The sequence below is a fragment of the Neoarius graeffei genome, chromosome 28 (genome assembly GCF_027579695.1).
Source record: "Neoarius graeffei isolate fNeoGra1 chromosome 28, fNeoGra1.pri, whole genome shotgun sequence".
Lineage (NCBI taxonomy): Eukaryota > Metazoa > Chordata > Actinopteri > Siluriformes > Ariidae > Neoarius > Neoarius graeffei.
The window spans coordinates 10,791,295-10,815,084 of NC_083596.1; the positions used below are offsets into that span (position 1 = coordinate 10,791,295).

Genomic DNA, 23,790 nt, shown 5'->3' on the forward strand with positions numbered 1-23,790 from the left:
ATGAGCATCAACAACGTTTTTTCTGAGGTCCTCAGAAATCTCCTTTGTTCATGCCATGATACACTTCCACAAACATGTGTTGTGAAGATCAGACTTCGATAGATCCCTGTTCTTTAAATAAAACAGGGTGCGCACTCACACCTGATTATCATACCATTGATTGAAAACACCTGACTCTAATTTCACCTTCAAATTAACTGCTAATCCTTGAGGTTCACATACTTTTGCCATTCACAGGTATGTAATATTGGATCATTTTCCTCAATAAATAAATGACCAAGTATAATATTTTTGTCTCATTTGTTTAACTGGGTTCTCTTTATCTACTTTTAGGACTTGTGTGAAAATCTGATGATGTTTTAGGTCATATTTATGCAGAAATATAGAAAATTCTAAAGGGTTCACAAACTTTCAAGCACCACGGTATAAGGACATCGCCTGTTGCGTGAAAATGCTTTTTTTATGCAAGAAAATGCTGGCCTTTTTACTGAATCCTGTCTATTAATTAGAGAAGCAGATTCATACTGGATGCTCATGTTTTACATATTTGTCTCACCAGAATTGGTAGATGCACCTGTCATAAAAGAAACTCATTATGATCCGGTCCAAACTGGACAGAGAAAAATAACCGTGAAGTGGGAGGTAAGAGCTCATCTGACTTTCTTCACTATCCTTTCGAATACAAAATGATATTTGGTCAATTCTAGGAAATACAGTCACTGATTATTTAGTGTAAATTAGTCAGTTAGTTAAATGGTTTGGGTTTTTTTTTCACTTTAGGTTCAAATATGCTAAATTATTACATTTCACTGCTTGACATTATTACATTACTGTTTATTCCATTATCCATCGTTTTTCTCTTGGTATTTTCAGTATGTGCGCAGTCAGGAAGTGGAAGACTACATCGTGACAGTCCTGAAGGCATCTGGAGAACCTGCTGAAGAAAGCAGTTATTTGCTCAAAGTGCAAACTGTCACTTTGTTTCTGAGCTATTCTGCCTACAAACTCAGCGTCAGTGCCTTCAACAAAGCCGGACATTCGCCTGCTGCACACTTGGTCATAGACGCCATGGAGGATCAGAGTGGTAGGTCATCTCAGATATTCCTCATCGATAACTATGTGAGAGAATTTGTGCATATATATATATATATATATATATATATATATATATATATATATATATATATACACACACACACAGTGGGGCAAAAAAGTATTTAGTCAGTCACCAATTGTGCAAGTTCTCCCACTTAAAAAGATGAGAGAGGCCTGTAATTTTCATCATAGGTACACTTCAACTATGAGAGACAAAATGAGAAAAAAAATCCAGAAAATCACATTGTCTGTCTGATTTTTAAAGAATTTATTTGCAAATTATGGTGGAAAATAAGTATTTGGTCAATAACAAAAGTTCATCTCAATACTTTGTTATATACCCTTTGTTGGCAATGACAGAGGTCAAACGTTTTCTGTAAGTCTTCACAAGGTTTTCACACACTGTTGCTGGTATTTTGGCCCATTCCTCCATGCAGATCTCCTCTAGAGCAGTGATGTTTTGGGGCTGTCACTGGGCAACACGGACTTTCAACTCCCTCCAAAGATTTTCTATGGGGTTGAGATCTGGAGACTGGCTAGGCCACTCCAGGACCTTGAAATGCTTCTTACGAAGCCACTCCTTCGTTGCCCGGGCGGTGTGTTTGGGATCATTGTCATGCTGAAAGACCCAGCCACGTTTCATCTTCAATGCCCTTGCTGATGGAAGGAGGTTTTCACTCAAAATCTCACGATACATGGCCCCATTCATTCTTTCATTGACACAGATCAGTCGTCCTGGTCCCTTTGCAGAAAAACAGCCCCAAAGTATGATGTTTCCACCCCCATGCTTCACAGTAGGTATGGTGTTCTTTGGATGCAACTCAGCATTCTTTCTCCTCCAAACACAACAAGTTGAGTTTTTACCAAAAAGTTCTATTTTGGTTTCATCTGACCATATGACATTCTCCCAGTCCTCTTCTGGATCATCCAAATGCTCTCTAGCAAACTTCAGACGGGCCTGGACATGTACTGGCTTAAGCAGGGGGACACGTCTGGCACTGCAGGATTTGAGTCCCTGGCGGCGTAGTGTGTTACTGATGGTAGCCTTTGTTACTTTGGTCCCAGCTCTCTGCAGGTCATTCACTAGGTCCCCCCGTGTGGTTCTGGGATTTTTGCTCACCGTTCTTGTGATCATTTTGACCCCACGGGGTGAGATCTTGCGTGGAGCCCCAGATCGAGGGAGATTATCAGTGGTCTTGTATGTCTTCCATTTTCTAATAATTGCTCCCACAGTTGATTTCTTCACATCAAGCTGCTTACCTATTGCAGATTCAGTCTTCCCAGCCTGGTGCAGGTCTACAATTTTGTTTCTGGTGTCCTTTGACAGCTCTTTGGTCTTGGCCATAGTGGAGTTTGGAGTGTGACTGTTTGAGGTTGTGGACAGGTGTCTTTTATACTGATAACGAGTTCAAACAGGTGCCATTAACACAGGTAACGAGTGGAGGACAGAGGAGCCTCTTAAAGAAGAAGTTACGGGTCTGTGAGAGCCAGAAATCTTGCTTGTTTGTAGGTGACCAAATACTTATTTTACTGAGGAATTTACCAATTAATTCATTAAAAATCCTACAATGTGATTTCCTGGATTCTTTCCCCCCATTCTGTCTCTCATAGTTGAAGTGTACCTATGATGAAAATTACAGGCCTCTCTCATCTTTTTAAGTGGGAGAACTTGCACAATTGGTGGCTGACTAAATACTTTTTTGCCCCACTGTATATATATATATATATATATATATATATATATATATATATATATATATATATATATATATATATATAAATAATATATATGATGTGTCATTTACATGTTTTATTCAAGGCAATTTTACGTTATTGACCTGTATAGCATGTATACCTGAATTGTTCTTGATATACGATGGCCTCCACTATCCCTCCCCAGAGTCAAGATTTTTAAAAAGGTTGAGAAAAAAAATCCATCTTTTGGTGACGAGGCTTCTTCTTACACTCAAAAAAAAGAAAAGAAAGAAAAATCCAACCTTTAATGGAAATAAATTTATTCCAAGAAAAACAAATCCCTCATTTAAGAAATAATTATTTCCAACAAAAACACTTCTGCTACTATTGACACCCCTACATTTAATACTTTATACAACCTCCCTTTGGCAGTAAAACAGCACTGAGTCTCTCCTGTAACATTTTTTAAGGTTGGAGATACAGAGCAGGGTATCTGAGCCCATTCCTCTTGACACAGTCTCTCCAGATCATCCAGGGTGCTCGCTCCTCTTTGATTTTGATTCTGTGCTTAGTGAACTTTTTTGTGTTGATTTGGACATATTCTTCAGATCACTGTCCTGCTAGAAGATCCAACGATAACTCATACTGTCCTGGTATTTCATGGAGTCTATGATGCCTTGCTCTGTATCTCCAACCTTATAAAATGTTATAATGGGGTGCAAGTGGGGTGTTGATGCGTAACTTGCGGATATCATCTTGCCAGGCTTGGTAGGCATTACATAAGTCTGATCGCCTCTCACACCCCAAAGCCAATGCTGACAGGTGCACCCTGGATAGCCTGGCCTTGCGGCTGGGTAAACTAACGGAGCTCTGGCTGCTTCTGACTCACCTCCAGTCATGTTGCTACTGGACTCAGGTGATGATGAGGAAATGGTGCGGTAGATGCTGTGCAACAACTACACCACCTTAAATGAATCATTGCACTGGAGTTGATGGATGGGTTTTTCGAATGAAATAGGCAATACAACATAAATCTTAGAAGGAAATACCCTGAAGCTGCTGACGAGACAGCCCACAGATGTCGTGTGTGCTCCAGGCCGTGTGCCTCTGCTGCTGGCCTTGCTGCTCATTCCCACGCACGTGGCTCACCCATCCACCAACAGTCGTCGTCGGACACGACGTGACTTCCATATATACAGGGTTAGTCAAAATTCTGTTAGCACTCAAATGGTAGAAACCAACTGGATCTGTAGTGGAAGTTCATCAATGGCACCATCTGTAAGTAGACGTCTGACACGTCTGACGTCACTGTTGGGGTGTCAAAAAAGTAGGGTCCAATTACGCCAGCAGCGGACGTGGCGCACCACACATTCAGAAGAAAAATAATCCATTAGTGTTAACATAATTTTGATTAACCCTGTACAGTGGGGCAAAAAAGTATTTAGTCAGCCACCAATTGTGCAAGTTCTCCCACTTAAAAAGATGAGTGAGGCCTGTAATTTTCATCATAGGTACACTTCAACTATGAGAGACAGAATGAGGGGAAAGAATCCAGGAAATCACATTGTAGGATTTTTAATGAATTAATTGGTAAATTCCTCGGTAAAATAAGTATTTGGTCACCTACAAACAAGCAAGATTTCTGGCTCTCACAAACCTGTAACAACTTCTTTAAGAGGCTCCTCTGTCCTCCACTCGTTACCTGTATTAATGGCACCTGTTTGAACTCGTTATCAGTATAAAAGACACCTGTCCACAACCTCAAACAGTCACACTCCAAACTCCACTATGGCCAAGACCAAAGAGCTGTCAAAGGACACCAGAAACAAAATTGTAGACCTGCACCAGGCTGGGAAGACTGAATCTGCAATAGGTAAGCAGCTTGGTGTGAAGAAATCAACTGTGGGAGCAATTATTAGAAAATGGAAGACATACAAGACCACTGATAATCTCCCTCGATCTGGGGCTCCACGCAAGATCTCACCCCGTGGGGTCAAAATGATCACAAGAACGGTGAGCAAAAATCCCAGAACCACACGGGGGGACCTAGTGAATGACCTGCAGAGAGCTGGGACCAAAGTAACAAAGGCTACCATCAGTAACGCACTACGCCGCCAGGGACTCAAATCCTGCAGTGCCAGACGTGTCCCCCTGCTTAAGCCAGTACATGTCCAGGCCCGTCTGAAGTTTGCGAGAGAGCATTTGGATGATCCAGAAGAGGATTGGGAGAATGTCAGATGAAACCAAAATAGAACTTTTTGGTAAAAACTCAACTTGTCGTGTTTGGAGGAGAAAGAATGCTGAGTTGCATCCAAAGAACACCATACCTACTGTGAAGCATGGGGGTGGAAACATCATGCTTTGGGGCTGTTTTTCTGCAAAGGGACCAGGACGACTGATCCGTGTAAAGGAAAGAATGAATGGGGCCATGTATCGTGAGATTTTGAGTGAAAACCTCCTTCCATCAGCAAGGGTATTGAAGATGAAACGTGGCTGGGTCTTTCAGCATGACAATGATCCCAAACACACCGCCCGGGCAATGAAGGAGTGGCTTCGTAAGAAGCATTTCAAGGTCCTGGAGTGGCCTAGCCAGTCTCCAGATCTCAACCCCATAGAAAATCTTTGGAGGGAGTTGAAAGTCCGTGTTGCCCAGCGACAGCCCCAAAACATCACTGCTCTAGAGGAGATCTGCATGGAGGAATGGGCCAAAATACCAGCAACAGTGTGTGAAAACCTTGTGAAGACTTACAGAAAACGTTTGACCTCTGTCATTGCCAACAAAGGGTATATAACAAAGTATTGAGATGAACTTTTGTGATTGACCAAATACTTATTTTCCACCATAATTTGCAAATAAATTCTTTAAAAATCAGACAATGTGATTTTCTGGATTTTTTTTTCTCATTTTGTCTCTCATAGTTGAAGTGTACCTATGATGAAAATTACAGGCCCCTCTCATCTTTTTAAGTGGGAGAACTTGCACAGTTGGTGACTGACTAAATACTTTTTTTCCCCACTGTATATAAAATGTTACAAGAGAAGACTCGGTGCTGTTTTACTGCCAAAGGGAGGTTGTATAAAGTATTAAATGCAAGGGTGCCAATAATAGTAGCATATGTATTTTGTTGAAAATAATTTTCTTGATGAGGGATTTGTTTTTCCTCTGAATAAATGTATTTCAATTAAAGGTTGGATTTTTCTCATTTTTTCACTCTGAGATGAAGCAGCTTCACCAAAAGGTGGATTTTTTCTCACCCTTTTTACTAATCTTTACAAGAAGTGCCAATAATCATGGAGGACACTGCATAATGAAGTAACTCAACTATATTTGTTTTGCCACAACAGATTTGGACGGAGCATTTAAGGTTATTCTGAACAGTAATAACAGCTTCAGTCTTTCATGGAATAACACACTGTCCAGGAAATACCCTTGCTATTCTGTGGAGTGGTGGACGAGCAATGAGAAATTATCTTATGAAATCTTCTACGTCAAGAAAAACTACTATACTATCCAAACTCAGAACGGTACCTCATTTTCTAAAATTCATTTTAATAACTCACTGTTAAACGCCTCTATGAAAAAAAAAATGAAATGAAATTATCATTAAATTCTGCATTCAGGATATGTAATAATGCATTCATGATGCAGGGTATACAAATAAATATGTTATGAAAGTAGCTATGTGAAATATCATCACAGGTAATTATCCACGAAACGTTTTATGAAAATGCGTAACGCATTATAAGTAGCGTTCTTGATTCCTTATGCCAAAAAGACTCATAATTCAGTGTCGATTTTGTGAATATTTATTTACAAACCAAGTTCCACTAACGTGGTCATGTGACAATAAACAATCCCAAACAAGGCATTATGAATGCATTATAACCTGATTAAAATGTGCCTGGAGTTCATTATAGATATATATTGAAAATTAACAAAATGAAGAATTTAAATGAAGCATTATAGTGTGTAATAATTTATGAAATATTTTGTGATAAAGGCATTACACTTTGTTTCTTCGATGAATTATGACATCAATAACAAAAAGAACCATAATTTAGTGCCTATATTTTGGCATATACAATCATGGGAAAGATAAAGTACACCCATTAATTCTACATTTGTATTTCTCAGGGCCTAAATAATAACGGTCCTCACTTCTATAAACATCTATAAACAAACGTATAACCTCAAATGGGGTGGCACGGTGGTGTAGTGGTTAGCGCTGTCGCCTCACAGCAAGAAGGTCCAGGTTCGAGCCCCGTGGCCGGCGAGGGCCTTTCTGTGCGAAGTTTGCATGTTGTCCGCGTGGGTTTTCTCCGGGTGCTCCGGTTTCCCCCACAGTCCAAAGACATGCAGGTTAGGTTAACTGGTGACTCTAAATTGACCGTAGGTGTGAATGTGAGTGTGAATGGTTGTCTGTGTCTATGTGTCAGCCCTGTGATGACCTGGCGACTTGTCCAGGGTGTACCCCGCCTTTCGCCCGTAGTCAGCTGGGATAGGCTCCAACTTGCCTGCGACCCTGCAGAACAGGATAAAGCGGCTAGAGATAATGAGATAAGATAATTCATATCGATATAGAACCACCTTCAGCAGCAATAACTGGAAGTAAATGTTTGCTGTAGGAGTTTATCATTCTCTTACATTGTTTTGGAGAAATTTTGGTCCACTCTTCTTTACAATATTGCTTCGCTTCAGTTCTTTGATGTTTGAGGGTATTCATTTTTGCACGGCTGTCTCAAGATCTCACCACAGTGTCTCAGTTGGATGGAGGTGGTTAACACCTTGATTGCTGGGTTAACACTTTGATCATTTTGCTTCTTTAGCCAGTCAGATGTCAGTTTGCTGGTGTGCTTGGGATCATGGTCTTGTTACATGACCTAATTTCAGCCCATCTGCTAGACAGATGGCCTCACATTGGTGTCAAGAATATCCTGTTATAAAGTATTGTTCACTGTTGTGTCTGCAAGTTTCCCAGACCCTATCGGTCCGATGATATAGTTCTTGGGTTTTTCTTTATCTTTCTGAACATCAAATAGTGTGACCTTGGACTGAATTTGCTAAGAGGGAAGATTAGCAACTGTCTTAAAAGCTCTCCATTTGTAAACAATTCTTCTCACTGTAGAATGGTGAATTTTAATTTCTTTGGAGATGGCCTTATAACCCTTACCAAATTGATGAGTAGCAACAATTGTTTCTCTGAGGCCATGGCTGATGTCCTTTCTTCTTGACATGATGTAGACACACACCGGTGTGCTCCAGCACACCAAACTTTTGCTTTTAGAGAGATATGTCTGTGAAGGTTCTCAGTCGTCCAGGTCATCGTAATCCATAGGTGCTAAAGAAGGCAACTGGACTTGCTTGAAATCCTTGAAGACGTTTCGCCTCTCATCCGAAAAGCTTCTTCAGTTCTATCTGACTAGTGGGGCGTTTTCAGCGACTTCAATGACTCACATGTCACAATGGCAGAGAGAGCCAATGACCCACAGATCACCCTAGTGACCCTCTACTGTTCACACCGGGCCTCCAGTGACCCTAACAACCTACAGGATCGCTGAGAGGGTCAAGAACCCATGCGACCTCAACGAGTCTCCTTAGGGTTGCTTTTGGTCCACTAGAGGATGAATACCTGGAACTCCCCACTAGTCAGACAGAACTGAAGAAGCCTTTCGGGTGAGAAGTGAAATGTCTTCAAGGATTTCAACCAAGTCCACTTGCCTTCTTTAGCATCTATGGATTTTATAGAGATAGTCACACTCCTTGATGATGAACTAATTATGTGCATTCATTAGTAATATCTTCCACAAGGAAGTAGGAAGGGTGTGCTTATTTTCCCCCCGGTTTCTGATTGTTGGTTTGCTTTTTGGAAAAAAATGACTACATATAGAAATCCTGTTTTTTTGTTATTGTCACTGAGGTTGGTTGGTTGTTTATAGAGGTTGCTGAGGACCACACAATTGCTATTTAGGCCCTGAATACATAAAAACAGGTGGCACGGAGGTGTAGTGGTTAGCACTGTTGCCTCACAGCACGAAGGTTCTGGGTTCAAGCTCAGTGGCCAACCGGGGCCTTTCTGTGTGGAGTTTGCAAGTTCTCCCCATGTCTGCGTGGGTTTCCCCCACAGTCCAAAGACATGCAGGTTAGTTTAATTGGTGGCTCTAAATTGACCGTAGGTGTGAATGTGAGTGTGAATGGTTGTCTGTGTCTATGTGTCAGCCCTGTGATGACCTGGCGACTTGTCCAGGGTGTACCCCGCCTTTCGCCCGTAGTCAGCTGGGATAGGCTCCAGCTTGCCGACGACCCTGTAGAACAGGATAAAGCGGCTAGAGATAATGAGATGAGATGAGATCTTATGACCTGCGATGACCGGGCGACTTGTCCAGGGTGTACCCCACCTCTCACCCAGAGTCAGCTGGGATAGGCTCCAGCTTGCCCACGACCCTGCGCAAAATAAGCGGTTATGGATAATGGATGGATACATAAAAACAGAATTGAAGGAGGGTGTGGTTTCTTTTCCCCCCATGATTGTAATTATTCAGGGGATAACTATTAAACCATATTCCACCAGCATGGTCATGTGACAAGAAATAATCCTGAACAGTTTTATAACGCAACATACATTTTTCCATTTTGAGGTACAGTATATCTATCCTAAGCAGCATTTTTCCTTTCGCTTTGTGCGCAGTTGCATTTCAGCCCTATAAGAGATACCACTTCTTACTGCATGCCAGGAAAGAAAAGGACACCTGCAACCTGAAGAAAGTAAATAACAGTGATCAGACATATGGAAAAACCCAGGTCTACCTCACTGAAGGAAGTCAGTTCAGTTTCACGCCACTAATATCACTACTGTATTACGTGTAGGTCATAACCTTGTAAAGACTTACTCGAACCTTCATGTCCTCTTCTATTAGCTCCACTCACTGCTCCTAGGAACGTGAGCAGCTCTAAGGTTACCCAGAATTCCTTTGTGATTACATGGAGTCCGGTGCCTGAAGAGGACCTGCGTGGCTTTCTGCAAGGTTACATCATCTACTACACACAAGACAAAAGAGAAAAAAGTGAGTCTGGCGTTACGTTCATCAAAGGCACAACTCCACTGGTTTATCGTTTGGTTACAAAGCAGGAGTCATTTTTTCTGTAAACTCCATCAGCAGCAGATATAAAGACATACAGTAAATGTAAAAATGTATGTCTTATGAATGTGCTATGAAGGCCCAATTTACCCTTCAAATCAAACATGTATACAGTATGTATATGCATATTCAACTTTTTTAATTTCCAGTATTCTGGATATGTGGATGTGTTCGCCAGATATCACAGTGGATCCTAGCATGAACAGCTATGAGTTGCAGAATCTGCGAAGTGGAAGTACTTACTGTTTGCTACTGTCTGCCTACACGGCTGCAGGGGAGGGAAAGAGGAGTGGATCTATGTGCTTTGATACGTTGAGTAAGTTTTTCCATACCAACACGTGAGGCCGTTTAGTGGTCAACTGATATTGGGTGCCAATATTAACCCAATATAACTTTGTCCATTGGGCCACCAGTGCCAGTAGACTTTCATCCATATTGGCCAAACATTGGGTTGTTGTGAAAAATACCAATGTAGCCCCAGTGCTGGCCCAATGTTGTATCAGAACAACCAAATTAGTCACCCAGAATAGACACTGAGTTTGCTACCTAAACACTACGTCTGCCTAATTTCATATTCGTGGTACATTTAACTTTTTTCCATTTAAAAACCATGGGCTTTTTGCTCAACGATGACAGGCTTTGCTTACATATTTTACTAATGAAACTTGTGCTGTGTGGTGTTAGGGGAGTTGGGTGGAGCTGGCTGTCAAGCTATCTAAGAAACAGGCAACAGTTTGTGCAGATAGGTGACCATAAATCTGATTTCATGAACATTACATGCGGGGTACCACAGGGGTCAATATTAGGTCCGAAATTATTCATATTATATATCAATGACATATGTAGAGTTTCGCAAGTACTGAAATTTGTTTTTGTTTGCAGACGACACCAATATTTTTTTGTTCTGGTGAGAATTTGCAGCAGACTTTGGAGACAATCACAACTGAAATAAATAAACTAAAACTATGGTTTGACAAAAATAAATTATCATTAAATCTAAGCAAAACAAAGATCATGTTGTTTGGGAGACACAAAATAGATTGTAATGTAGAATTGATAATAGACAATACTAAGATAGAAATGGTACAGGAAATTAAATTTCTTGGTGTGATTTTGGATCATAAAGTCTGCTGGAAACCTCATGTAGGATACATACGAGCAAAACTGGCAAAGTGCTCAGCAATTCTGTGGAAAACAAAACATATTCTTGATTGCAAATCTTTGCGTACTCTATATTCCTCGTTATTTTTGCCATATCTGACTTACTGTGTCGAAGTCTGGGGAAACACCTACAAAACCACTCTGCAGCCGATACGTACAATACAGAAAAGAGCAATAAGGACAACTAGACCGGACAATTCCCCGGGGGAAATTGTGAGAGGATGCAGTGCGCGAAGCAATTCGGTCACGCATGTTTGCTGGCCGTGAATGTGTGACCTGCAATGATGTTTCAATGCAATGATTATGTGTGTGCTTGAGACAGCAGCCGTCATGAAGAAGAGCTATTCAAGAGTATAAACAAAGTGACTACAGGCGGAAATTAGCATGTACTGCTATAACCTGGGACAGACATCTGTCCTTACCACAAGGATAATGTTTAATTTGTGCACTGTCCCTTTTAAAAATAAAATAAACTCTAAACTCTAAGAAGAGTGTTTGTAGTTTGTATGTACGAACAGAAGTGTTACTAATAAAGTGGGCGGCTAAGCTGAAGTGTCATGCCGACCGAGGCTGGGTTTTTTTTTTCACAAAAAAAAATGAAATTCACAAAATTCTTTCACAGTGAGCGCTAGAAGGGTCTCCTGAATAGACTGATGTAATTTTTTGTCTGTAGTGTTAAAAATGAGAGACTTTTCTGTCACTTTTATAATGGGTGTCAATGAGCTAAGACACACAAGGTATGGAGTTTTGTGCTGTTTTTTATGAAGGACCAGGCCTCGAACAATGACAAATAACTTGACAACGGAAGCAGCTATTCACAAAATTCTTTCACAGTGAGCGCTAGAAGGGTCTCCTGAATAAAATGATGTATTTTTTTGTCTGTAGTGTTAAAAATGACGACACTAGAACGAGTTAAAAATGAGAGACTTTTCTGTCCCGTTTATAATGGGAGTCAGTGAGGCCGCTCACCTGTGCTCTCCTCAGTTTGAGGCTTCTCATTCAAAAACTGTAAATCCTATCGTTTAGGTAGACACATTGTGTGAATCAGGACAAGTTTTCCTACTACTTTTGAGAAAATCATGTCTGTAGAGTGAAATTTGTGGCTGAAAACACAGTTTAAGCGAGAAAGTTTGACCTTTTTTTTCAAGCTCTCTCCACTCTGACTTAACGAGATGCGCTGGTGTGTAACGCAATAGACACCCATTCAAAAGCCGGATTTTCTCCCGGAACCCACATGGCGTTTGAGCCGGGACTGATCCGAAAGTGTAGAACCTAGCAGAAAAGTTGGATGCCAGATCCACAGAGGAGAAGTTTTCCTACGTTTTAGAGTTTGAATCACGTCTCTAGGTGAAAGCATGCCAGAGCAGTGGATGTTTGAAAAAGTGCTTTTTTTTCAATTAATTCCATAGAAATGAATGGGGTTTTTTTGGGCGATTTTTTCGCGACTACGTCGCGAAAAAATCGTATTCTGTAGAGAAAAGTAATAGCATAGCGAGTCCGATCGAGCCGCACGATTTGATATATTGTTTGTCTGTGTGCGACGTACGGTTATTGAGTTATTTGAAATCGAAATTTGCGTAGGAGGAAGAAGAATACGGAAGAAGAAGAAGAAGAAGAAGAAGAAGAAGAAGAAGAGAAACACGTAGAAGAACAATAGTTGCTGTGCTGCAGCACTGTATCCTAATAAACAAAACAGGATACAGAGAACACACAAACTCACTATTCATAAAATCACACATATTGAAATGTATGGATCTGGTCAAATTCAGAACAGCACAAATAATGTACAAAGCGAGAAATAATCTATTGCCAAAAAATATACAAGGAATGTTTAGTGAAAGAGAGGGAGGATATAATCTAAGGGGAGACCTCAATTTTAAAAAACCAAAGGTTCGAACAAATACGAAAAGCATGTGCGTATCGAGCTGTGGGGTGACTTTATGGAACAGACTGGAGACAGAAATAAAACAAAGTGCAAATATAAATCTGTTTAAAAAAAGGTATAAAAAATATTTTTAAACAAGTATATAGAAGAGGAAGTATGTTAACAGAGGATGATCAGGGATAAATCTATAAATAGAATAGGGTTGATTGTTATATTAGAACTATCTTAGTATATGGTATATATTTATTTATGGGGATAGTTTATATATTTATATTTACAGGGATAGGTATGTAGTATATATTTATTTTTGTAATTATATATTTATATAGATATGTATGAAGTGTATATATGGTATATAGTACAGTTGTGTTCAAAATAATAGCAGTGTGTTTAAAAACGTGAGTAAAGCTCAAAATCCTTATAATAGTTTTTATTTCCATGCATTGGGAACACTGCACATTATATTCTACATGAAAACATGAAGAAAAATGTATCAATATTTTAATTACTTTACAGAAAATGAAGAAAAATGAACATTGGGCTGTTCAAAAAAAAATAGCAGTGTCTGCATTTTTCATTACAAACTCCAAATATTTACTGTATAAACTGAAAAAAATCTTAAGGATTTAGTATTCCTGTGAATCACTAAACTAATATTTAGTTGTATAACCACGGTTTTTGAGAACTTCTGGCACCTGTGAACAGGTATTCCAGCCCAGGATGATTTGACAACATTCCACAATTCCTCTGCATTTCTTGGTTTTGCCTCAGAAACAGCATTTTTGATGTCACCCCACAAGTTTTCTATCGGATTAAGGTCCGGGGATTGGGCTGGCCACTCCATAACTTTCATTTTGTTGGTCTTGAACCCTGATGCTGCTCGCTTACTGGTGTGTTTGGGGTCGTTGTCTTGTTGAAACACCCATTTCAAGGGCATTTCCTCTTCAGCATAAGGCAACATGACCTCCTCAAGTATTTTGATATATGCAAACTGATCCATGATCCCTGGTATGCGATAAATGGGCCCAACATCATACAGTAGTAAGAGAAACATTCCCATATCATAATGCTTGCACCACCATGCTTCACTGTCTTCAGAGTGTACTGTGGCTTGAATTCAGTGTTTGGGGGTCGTCTGAAAAACTGTCTGCGGCCCTTGGACCCAAAAAGAACAATTTTACTTTCATCAGTCCACAAAATGTTTTTCCATTTCTCTTTAGGCCAGTCGATGTGTTCTTTGGCAAATTGTATCCTCTTCAGCACGTCTTTTTTTTAACAGTGGAACTTTGCGGGAGCTTCTTGCCGATAGATTAGCTTCACACAGGCATCTTCTAATTGTCACAGTACTCACAGGTAACTTCAGACCGTCTTTGATCACCCTGGAGCTGATCATTGGCTGAGTCTTTGCCATTCTGGCTATTCTTCGATCCATTCGAATGGTTGTCTTCTGTTTTCTTCCACGTCTCTCTGGCTTCGCTGTCCATTTTAAAGCACTGGAGATCATTTTAGCTGAGCAGCCCATCATTTTCTGCACTTCTTTACAGTATACGTTTTACCTCTCCAATCAACGTTTTAATCAAAGCACGCTGTTCTTCTGAACAATGTCTGGAACGACCCATGTTTCTCAGGTTTTCAGAGAGAAATGGATGTACAACATGTGCTGGCTTCATCCTTAAATTAGGGCCACCTGACTGGCATCTGTTTTTTCACAGAATGAATGATCTCACTAATTAAACTCCACACTGCTATTATTTTGAACACGTCCCTTTCACTTAATTATTCGATTACACAGACTCGGGAGCATGCATATCATGAATGTTGGGTCTGTTGGTTTTCTACGACTCTACTACACCTACTGGTAAATTATTTGCCATGTAGTAATATAATTTCCACCAAAAACAGTGATTGATCTGGTTAGTCGTGTTGGACTGCTATTATTTTGAACACAAGTGTATATATATATATATATATATATATATATATATATATATATATATATATATATATATTTTTTTTTGTAGTTATATATTTATATAGATATTTATGAAGTGTATATATGGTATGTAGTATATATTTATTTTTGTAATTATATATTTATATAGATATTTATGAAGTGTGTATATATATATATATATATATATATATATATATATATATATATATATATATTTTTGTAGTTATATATGTATATAGATATTTATGAAGTGTATATATGGTATGTAGTATATATTTATTTTTGTAATTATATATTTATATAGATATTTATGAAGTGTATATATGGTATGTAGTATATATTTATTTTTGTAATTATATATTTATATAGATATTCATGAAGTGGTGTATATTTTTATAGGTGTATTAATGTAGTTTGGATTTCGGGGTAGTTAAAAAGGGGGTGGGAAATTAAAAAAGTATTGTACTTCTTCCCACTCCTTTTTCGAACAATGTGCGGTGTTTTGTAATGTCTTAGCTCTTTATGTTATTTTCTTTCTTTTGTATGTACAAATAGTTACATACATTTTTTTATACATGCTCGAAATAAATAAATAAATAAATAAATAAGTGCTTGGTGCGTTTGGGGTTTTTTGGGTTTTTTTTTTAAACCAATAATAGCTAGTGTGGTAGGAGAGGTTTTATGATTGAATGCATGCTTCCTGTTCAGTACAGTTACAGGTTTCACAAGCTGATGATTCTGTAATGGATGTAAAATGTACCTGACTATCTGCTTCCTCAGACTCGACGGCTATTGGTGGAATGTTGGCAGGCGTCACTGTAAGTATAGTTGCCCTGCTACTTGCCACTCATCTGTGCTTTCGGCTTTTGAAAAGGTAAAGCTCCAGTTTGAATATTTTTAACACCTTAATTAGAACTGCATTGAAAAAAGGAATGAAAGATTTGACATCCAACATATCATTATCACCTAGATCCAAGAAACTTCTATGGCCGAGTATACCCAATCCCTACAACAGTAATGCTGTACAGGAAATTGAAGGCGGTCAGGAACTGGTGAGTTTGAAAGCTCTGGATATATTAGTGGTATTGGACTGATGGTATTTCTGTAATTCTAGGATGTAAAGTTGTTGTTTTGGCGCGCCATAAGAGTTTATATGTTGAAACGTCTGAGGAATAGTTTTCTCATGTAAGATCAGTGTCAACTGAAGTAAAACGGTCAGAAAATGTTAGAACCTTATGATTCTAAGGTCTTGACATTAAAATCATACGTAGGAATGCTAACATACCCAGAAGTTTAGAGAGAATCTCTTAACAGTGTTTTTGTAAGAAACATCGAAGGAATAAGACACCGGGGGAGGGGGTGTTATCGGAAAATTAGTTACTAACTATACAAACGCCTAAAGTGCTTTATTCCTCTTATACCACAGCAATTTGCCAACAATTACATGTATTTATTTATTTATTTATTTATTGAAGAATGGCGTCATACATTATATCCATTTAGTTACATTTAATGTTGTGGAACATTCATGAAACAAGAACGTTCCTGTTCTCAGGTACAGTGGTGCTTGAAAGTTTGTGAACCCTTTAGAATTTTCTATATTTCTGCATATGACCTAAAACAACATCAGATTTTCACACAAGTCCTAAAAGTAGATAAAGAGAACCCAGTTAAACAAATGAGACAAAAATATTATACTTGGTCATTTATTTATTGATGAAAATGATCCAATATTACATATCTGTGAGTGGCAAAAGTATGTGAACCTTTGCTTTCAGTATCTGGTGTGACCCCCTTGTGCAGCAATAACTGCAACTAAACGTTTGCGGTAACTGTTGATCAGTCCTGCACACCGGCTTGGAGGAATTTTAGCCCGTTCCTCCGTACAGAACAGCTTCAACTCTGGGATGTTGGTGGGTTTCCTCACATGAACTGCTCGCTTCAGGTCCTTCCACAACATTTCGATTGGATTAAGGTCAGGACTTTGACTTGGCCATTCCAAAACATTAACTTTATTCTTCTTTAACCATTCTGCAGCAAAACAGGCCCAAACCATGATACTACCACCATCATGTTTCACAGATGGGATAAGGTTCTTATGCTGGAATGCAGCGTTTTCTTTTCTCCAAACATAACGCTTCTCATTTCAACCAAAAAGTTCTATTTTGGTCTCATCTGCCCACAAAACATTTTTCCAATAGCCTTCTGGCTTGTCCACGTGATCTTTAGCAAACTGCAGACGAGCAGCAATGTTCTTTTTGGAGAGCAGTGGCTTTCTCCTTGCAACCCCGCCATGCACACCATTGTTGTTCAGTGTTCCCCTGATGGTGGACTCATGAACATTATCCAATGTGAGAGAGGCCTTCAGTTGCTTAGAAGTTACCCTGGGGTCCTTTGTGACCTCGCCGACTATTACACACCTTGCTCTTGGAGTGATCTTTGTTGGTCGACCACTCCTGGGGAGGGTAACAATGGTCTTGAATTTCCTCCATTTGTACACAATCTGTCTGACTGTGGATTGGTGGAGTCCAAACTCTTTAGAGATGGTTTTGTAACCTTTTCCAGCCTGATGAGCATCAACAATGCTTTTTCTGAGGTCCTCAGAAATCTCCTTTGTTCATGCCATAATGCACTTCCAAACATGTGTTGTGAAGATCAGACTTTGATAGATCCCTGTTCTTTAAATAAAACAGGGTGCCCACTCACACCTGATTGTCATCCCACTGATTGAAAACACCTGACTCTAATTTCACCTTCAAATTAACTGCTAATCCTAGAAGTTCACATACTTTTCCCACTCACAGATATGTAATATTGGATCATTTTCCTCAATAAATAAATTACCAAGTATAATATTTTTGTCTCATTTGTTTAACTGGGTTCTCTTTATCTACTTTTAGGACTTGTGTGAAAATCTGATGTTGTTTTCGGTCATATTTATGCAGAAATATAGAAAATTCTAAAGGGTTCACAAACTTTCAAGCACCACTGTATATTGTAACAGCTATAAACTGTCATTCCCTCACTTGATGTTAATAATGAGAAACAAACGCAGCTGGTCATGTTACTGAGAAACCACAGAATCTGATGTACTGAAGACTCTCCAGTGATGGGGAAACTTATATGTTTTCCATTGTTAAATCACATCACATTATAAATTCACCACGGCGTAGTGGTTAGCACTATCGCCTCACGGCAAGGAGGTTCTGGGTTCGAGCCCAGCGGCCGACGGGGGCCTCCCCGTGTCTGCGTGGGTTTCCTCCGGGTGCCCTGGTTTCCCCTACAGGTTAACATGGGGTGACCTTGGACTGTAGTGCCCTTGAGCAAGGCGCCTAACTGCTTCCCAAGCACTGTAGCATGCTCCATGTGTGTGTTTTCACTGCTTCAGATGGGTTAAATGCAGAGGACGAATTTCACTCTGCTCGAGTGTGCATGTGACAAATAAAAGCTCATCTCATCGCATTATCTCTAGCCGCTTTATCCTGTTCTACAGGGTCGCAGGCAAGCTGGAGCCTATCCCAGCTGACTACGGGCGAAAGGCGGGGTACACCCTGGACAAGTCGCCAGGTCATCACAGGGCTGACACATAGACACAGACAACCATTCACACTCACATTCACACCTACGGTCAATTTAGAGTCACCAGTTAACCTAACCTGCATGTCTTTGGACTGTGGGGGAAACCGGAGCACCCGGAGGAAACCCACGCGGACACGGGGAGAACATGCAAACTCCACACAGAAAGGCCCTCGCCGGCCACGGGGCTCGAACCCGGACCTTCTTGCTGTGAGGCGACAGCGCTAACCACTACACCACCGTGCCGCCCCAAATAAAAGCTTCTTCTTTTAATTATTAGTCTTAGATTGTGCCGATAGTCAACCATACAAGTCTCTCCGAATGAGCTGTTACTAAAGCAATAACAGTTATCAATATTGTCATTATAGAAAATCAAATCAATACCTTCTGATCAATCAGGTTCGAGAATGATTATTTTTAATGCCTGAGAAAACTTAATGTAATTTGCTTCCTCGATATTTGTTCAAGCTTTTTAGTTTGAACTCCCTTTCAGAATGTTTCCAAGTGAAGATGTCTTAACTATCCAAAGAACCTTTCTAACAAACAATGCAGTTTAAGATTTCTTTTTTGCAAAATAACAGCACTGAAATTCTTCCATGTACGAAAAAAGCTATATTACATACATTTTTACTCATTCGTTTACAGGAAGTGATGGCGCTTTTGTGCAAGCCAAGTGAGGAGACGGAGGAACACGTGTCTGTGCTGGAGACCAAAAAGGAGACACATTCTACCTCCAGTGTCTTTCAGGACTGGACTAAGACTTTCCTTATGCCTAATACAGTTCCTCCTCTGGGGGATAACAAACCTCCTTTATCTGCTATAAGTTCAACCACAATAAACTACACACCTAATGAGGATTTTCCCAGAGACAGTAAACATAAAGAGCCTACAGAAGATCTACCTGTTGAAGCTAATAATATAGCGGACCTACCTCGAGTATTAGACACAGCGTCCATCCCCACAGCCGTAACAAACCCAACAAGTGTTTTTACGAGTGACTATACCACCATGGAGCTTTTCCAGCAGATCACCAAGACTGCACCTGCGGCTCCTTCCAGCTCAGGACCAACGTCTTCCAATCCAGGTCAGGATTACCTCCGCCAGCCGCTCTCTTTATCCAAGGACACAGGAGGCGCTCTGGATCAACCGTATTTCGCAGACGGCACTGCAAATCCATTTTCCTAACTGTATTTGGATATTTTAAGAAACCATGTTGCTGCCATTTCATATGTACAGTGGTGCTTGAAAGTTTGTGAACCCTTTAGAATTTTCTATATTTCTGCATAAATATGACCTAAAACATCATCAGATTTTCACATAAGTCCTAAAAGTAGATAAAGAGAACCCAGTTAAACAAATGAGACAAAAATATTATACTCGGTCATTTTTTTATTGAGGAAAATGATCCAATATTACATATCTGTGAGTGGGAAAAGTATGTGAATCTCTAGGATTAGCAGTTAATTTGAAGGTGAAATTAGTGTCAGGTGTTTTCAAGCAACGGGATGACAATCAGGTGTGAGTGGGCACCCTGTTTTATTTAAAGAACAGGGATCTATCAAAGTCTGATCTTCACAACACATGTTTGTGGAAGTGTATCATGGCACGAACAAAGGAGATTTCTGAGGATCTCAGAAAAAGCATTGTTGATGCTCATCAGGCTGGAGGAGGTTATAAAACCATCTGTAAAGAGTTTGGACTCCACCAATCCACAGTCAGACAGATTGTGTACAAATGGAGGAAATTCAAGACCATTGTTACCCTTCCCAGGAGTGGTCGACCAACAAAGATCACTCCAAGAGCAAGGCGTGTAATAGTCAGCGAGGTCACAAAGGACCCCAGGGTAACTTCTAACCAACTGAAGGCCTCTCTCACATTGGCTAATGTTAATGTTCATGAGTCCACCATCAGGGGAACACTGAACAACAATGGTGTGCATGGCAGGGTTGCATGAAGAAAGCCACTGCTCTCTAAAAAGAACATTGCTGCTCATCTGCAGCTTGCTAAAGATCATGGGGACAAGCCAGAAGGCTATTGGAAAAATGTTTCGTGGACAGATGAGACCAAAATAAAACTTTCTGGTTAAAATGAAAAGCGTTATGTTTGGAGAAAGGAAAACACCGCATTCCAGCATAAGAACCTTATCCCATCTGTGAAACACGGTGGTGGTAGTGTCATGGTTTGGGCCTGTTTTGCTGCATCTGGGCCACGACGGCTTGCCATCATTGATGGAACAATGAATTGTGAATTATACCAGCGAATTCTAAAGGAAAATGTCAGGACATCTGTCCATGAACTGAATCTCAAGAGAAGGTGGGTCATACAGCAAGATAACGACCCTAAGCACACAAGTCGTTCTACCAAAGAATGGTTAAAGAAGAATAAAGTGAATGTTTTGGAATGGCCAAGTCAAAGTCCTGACCTTAATCCAATCGAAACGTTGTGGAAGGACCTGAAGCGAGCAGTTCATGTGAGGAAACCCACCAACATCCCAGAGCTGAAGCTGTTCTGTACGGAGGAACGGGCTAAAATTCCTCCAAGCCGGTGTGCAGGACTGATCAACAGTTACCGCAAACGTTTAGTTGCAGTTATTGCTGCACAAGGGGGTCACACCAGATACTGAAAGCAAAGGTTCACATACTTTTCCCACTCACAGATATGTAATATTGGATCATTTTCCTCAATAAATAAATGACCGAGTATAATATTTTTGTCTCAATTGTTTAACTGGGTTCTCTTTATCTACTTTTAGGACTTGTGTGAAAATATGATGTTGTTTTAGGTCATATTTATGCAGAAATATAGAAAATTCTAAAGGGTTCACAAACTTTCAAGCACCACTGTATAAGGCTTGAGAGCGAAACCACTGAGTTTAAAGTACATCACCTTTAATATGTTTTAGGGAATATTTATTCATTTTAAATGTACACATGTTCATTTCCAAAAATAGGTAAAATGTATCCACAGAAACCACAATGCACAAAAGAATATAGGTCAAGAACCATCACTTTCTCTTGAGGTCGTGTTTTACATGTTAGTTTCAATAGTCATACAGCGGAGTGCAAAAGTTTGCACCTCCTATGTCGAGAAAATGTAAAATTTATTTCTTTTTTTTTTTTTTTTTTTAACAGTTCAACAACAAAATAAAATTCTAGGCAGGTAAATATGAAATGTGGGCACATCCTGCAATTAAACAACGAACCAAGACAGTTTAAAAAGAAACTTCCAGTGACTCCAGAATCGATTAGATGACAATGAAGAGAACAGTTATGACACGAAGGGGGGGAGAAAAGCAAGCTTCGACGACACCCCCATTAATGTCACAGCATACACTACAAACCTTCTTGATGGAAATGTTTTAAGATACTTATTTTTATTTAAATCACCACACAATGGTGTGCAAACATCTGCCCTCAACTATACACACTATATATAATGACCAAACTACATCTTAGACTAAACAACTGATATAAAAAAATAATTTTCAGAACCTTTGTAATGTTCCCCAACTTGTATCAGACAACGTATAACTCATCAGGTTTTTTTTTTGTTTTAAACAGTAGACATCAATTATTACTTCAAATGTAAAGACTTGCACATAAAACATGACAGGGGAGGGAAAAAAACTGAAATTCAGATGGACGGATTTAATAAATCACTGTACAGTAAAAGTACTGTATACTGTATCATTACTAGTTTATGCAAAATACTGTGGCAAAAAAAAAAAAAAAACACATCTAAAAAGCACTGACTACCAGCCTTGTTAACGAGTTATACGTTGATAAATGCACAAGCTACTGTATATGTATGGTTATCATTTTTACATATGTGCAACTTTTTTCCAGGCACTTTTTACATACTAGGTGTCGTCCCCCCCAAGTATTTCTTTTAAATTTAAATGTAATTACTAAGGTTATACTCTTAATAACTGAGGGCATTTGCATAACTACACAAATGAACATGAAAAAGAAATTATCCCCGGCTTCTTGTAAAAAGTCAGAACAATAGATATCATGAAGAGGAGTAATAATAATAATAATAATAATAATAATAATTCAGGTCCATGAGGTGCTTCATATCTAAAAATGACCGACAGAAGAAAAGAAATCTCGAGCTATACACAAGCATACAGTATATTTCAATATAGCTCGGATATAATTAGTACACAAAAAAAAAAAAAAAAAAACAGTTCTAAGAATCTAACATAATGGGGGGAGGGGAAGAGAGAGAATACTGTACAAAGAGGAACATGAACATTTCAAGTATGTGAACCCTTACAAGAAAGGTGTCAGCTCTCTGTAGCTCAGTTATTAAGGTTTGATCCAGTTCACTCAGCTGTGGAGAACTCCTCGCACTAGTCTGCGTGCACGATGCCGTACTCGCCGTTGTGATGGCCGTGAGGAGAAAAGTCTTCGCTGGCACCCGAGCCCATGTCCTCACCATCGCTCTCGTAGTCGTGTTCCTTCTGCTTGTACCCGCTCTCCATCTGAGAAGACACCACACGCTAGTTACGGAGACTGAACTGTCTTCTACGGGGGCGTTACGGTGTATATGTGAAGAATAAAACAACGCTAGGGTGACGTGTTGTTGGAGAAAATAATCCACGATGGCGGCATGTGAAAAACGACATGAACCGGAGTTACTGTTACCAATCCGAAGTTGATTCATTTCCACGGATGCAAACGGCGCGCCTTTTGGCGGATGCCGCCTTTTTCACGGCTGTCTGGGGGACTTGTGTGAATCGCGCAGATCCGATGAGTTGTTTTTTGTTTTGTTTTTTTTTTTTGGGGGGGGGGGGGGGGGGCGTTGGAGTGTGATTATAATTTCATCAAAGTAAATTCTGTATTAAAATTACTAAATAAGCAAATGCCGTTACAGTCCATGAAACAGGAAGTATGAGAAGAAAACAGTAAACCAGAAAGCTGCGCACGTAAAGCCGATTACGTAACTCACGTTGGACTGATGGAAATCCTTGCGCGTGCAGTGAAGTGCAGCCAGCCGCAGATAATGGCGCGCAGCCAATTGGCTTTACGTGCGCAGCTTTCTGATTTACTGTTTTCTTCTCATACTTAGACTTCCTATGTTTCATGGACTGTAACGGCATTTGCTTATTTAGTAATTTTAAAGGTCCCATGGCATGGTGGTTTGTTGATGCTGTAAACGGGCTCGTGGAGGTTTCCGGATGTTATATCCGCAGCCTTTCTCGAAATGAACCCTCGGCACGTAAATATAGCCTCCTGGGAGAAAGCCCCATTTCAGCGCTTTTCCCAGTGCGTCGTTTTGCTAA

At 39.8% G+C, this 23,790-nt stretch overlaps 2 protein-coding genes across 15 annotated transcripts in view; one reads left to right on the plus strand and one right to left on the minus strand.

The window, feature by feature from the left end:
- Window positions 1-19,721, plus strand: part of LOC132876147 (uncharacterized) — a 57,644-nt gene extending 37,923 nt beyond the window's left edge. For both annotated transcript variants that reach the window (XM_060913439.1, XM_060913440.1), the window contains exons 8-16: window positions 560-642; window positions 874-1,084; window positions 6,136-6,315; window positions 9,477-9,608; window positions 9,706-9,852; window positions 10,106-10,243; window positions 15,708-15,801; window positions 15,898-15,979; window positions 19,149-19,721. In XM_060913439.1, coding sequence (XP_060769422.1) covers window positions 560-642; window positions 874-1,084; window positions 6,136-6,315; window positions 9,477-9,608; window positions 9,706-9,852; window positions 10,106-10,243; window positions 15,708-15,801; window positions 15,898-15,979; window positions 19,149-19,688 — 1,607 coding nt within the window. In that variant the 3' untranslated portion in view covers window positions 19,689-19,721. The remainder of the gene's footprint in view (window positions 1-559; window positions 643-873; window positions 1,085-6,135; window positions 6,316-9,476; window positions 9,609-9,705; window positions 9,853-10,105; window positions 10,244-15,707; window positions 15,802-15,897; window positions 15,980-19,148) is intronic.
- A 1,669-nt stretch (window positions 19,722-21,390) lies between these two features.
- srek1 (splicing regulatory glutamine/lysine-rich protein 1) overlaps window positions 21,391-23,790 on the minus strand; it is a 40,796-nt gene continuing 38,396 nt past the window's right edge. For all 13 annotated transcript variants that reach the window (XM_060912812.1, XM_060912807.1, XM_060912805.1 and 10 more), the window contains one exon: window positions 21,391-22,989. In XM_060912812.1, coding sequence (XP_060768795.1) covers window positions 22,858-22,989 — 132 coding nt within the window. In that variant the 3' untranslated portion in view covers window positions 21,391-22,857. The remainder of the gene's footprint in view (window positions 22,990-23,790) is intronic.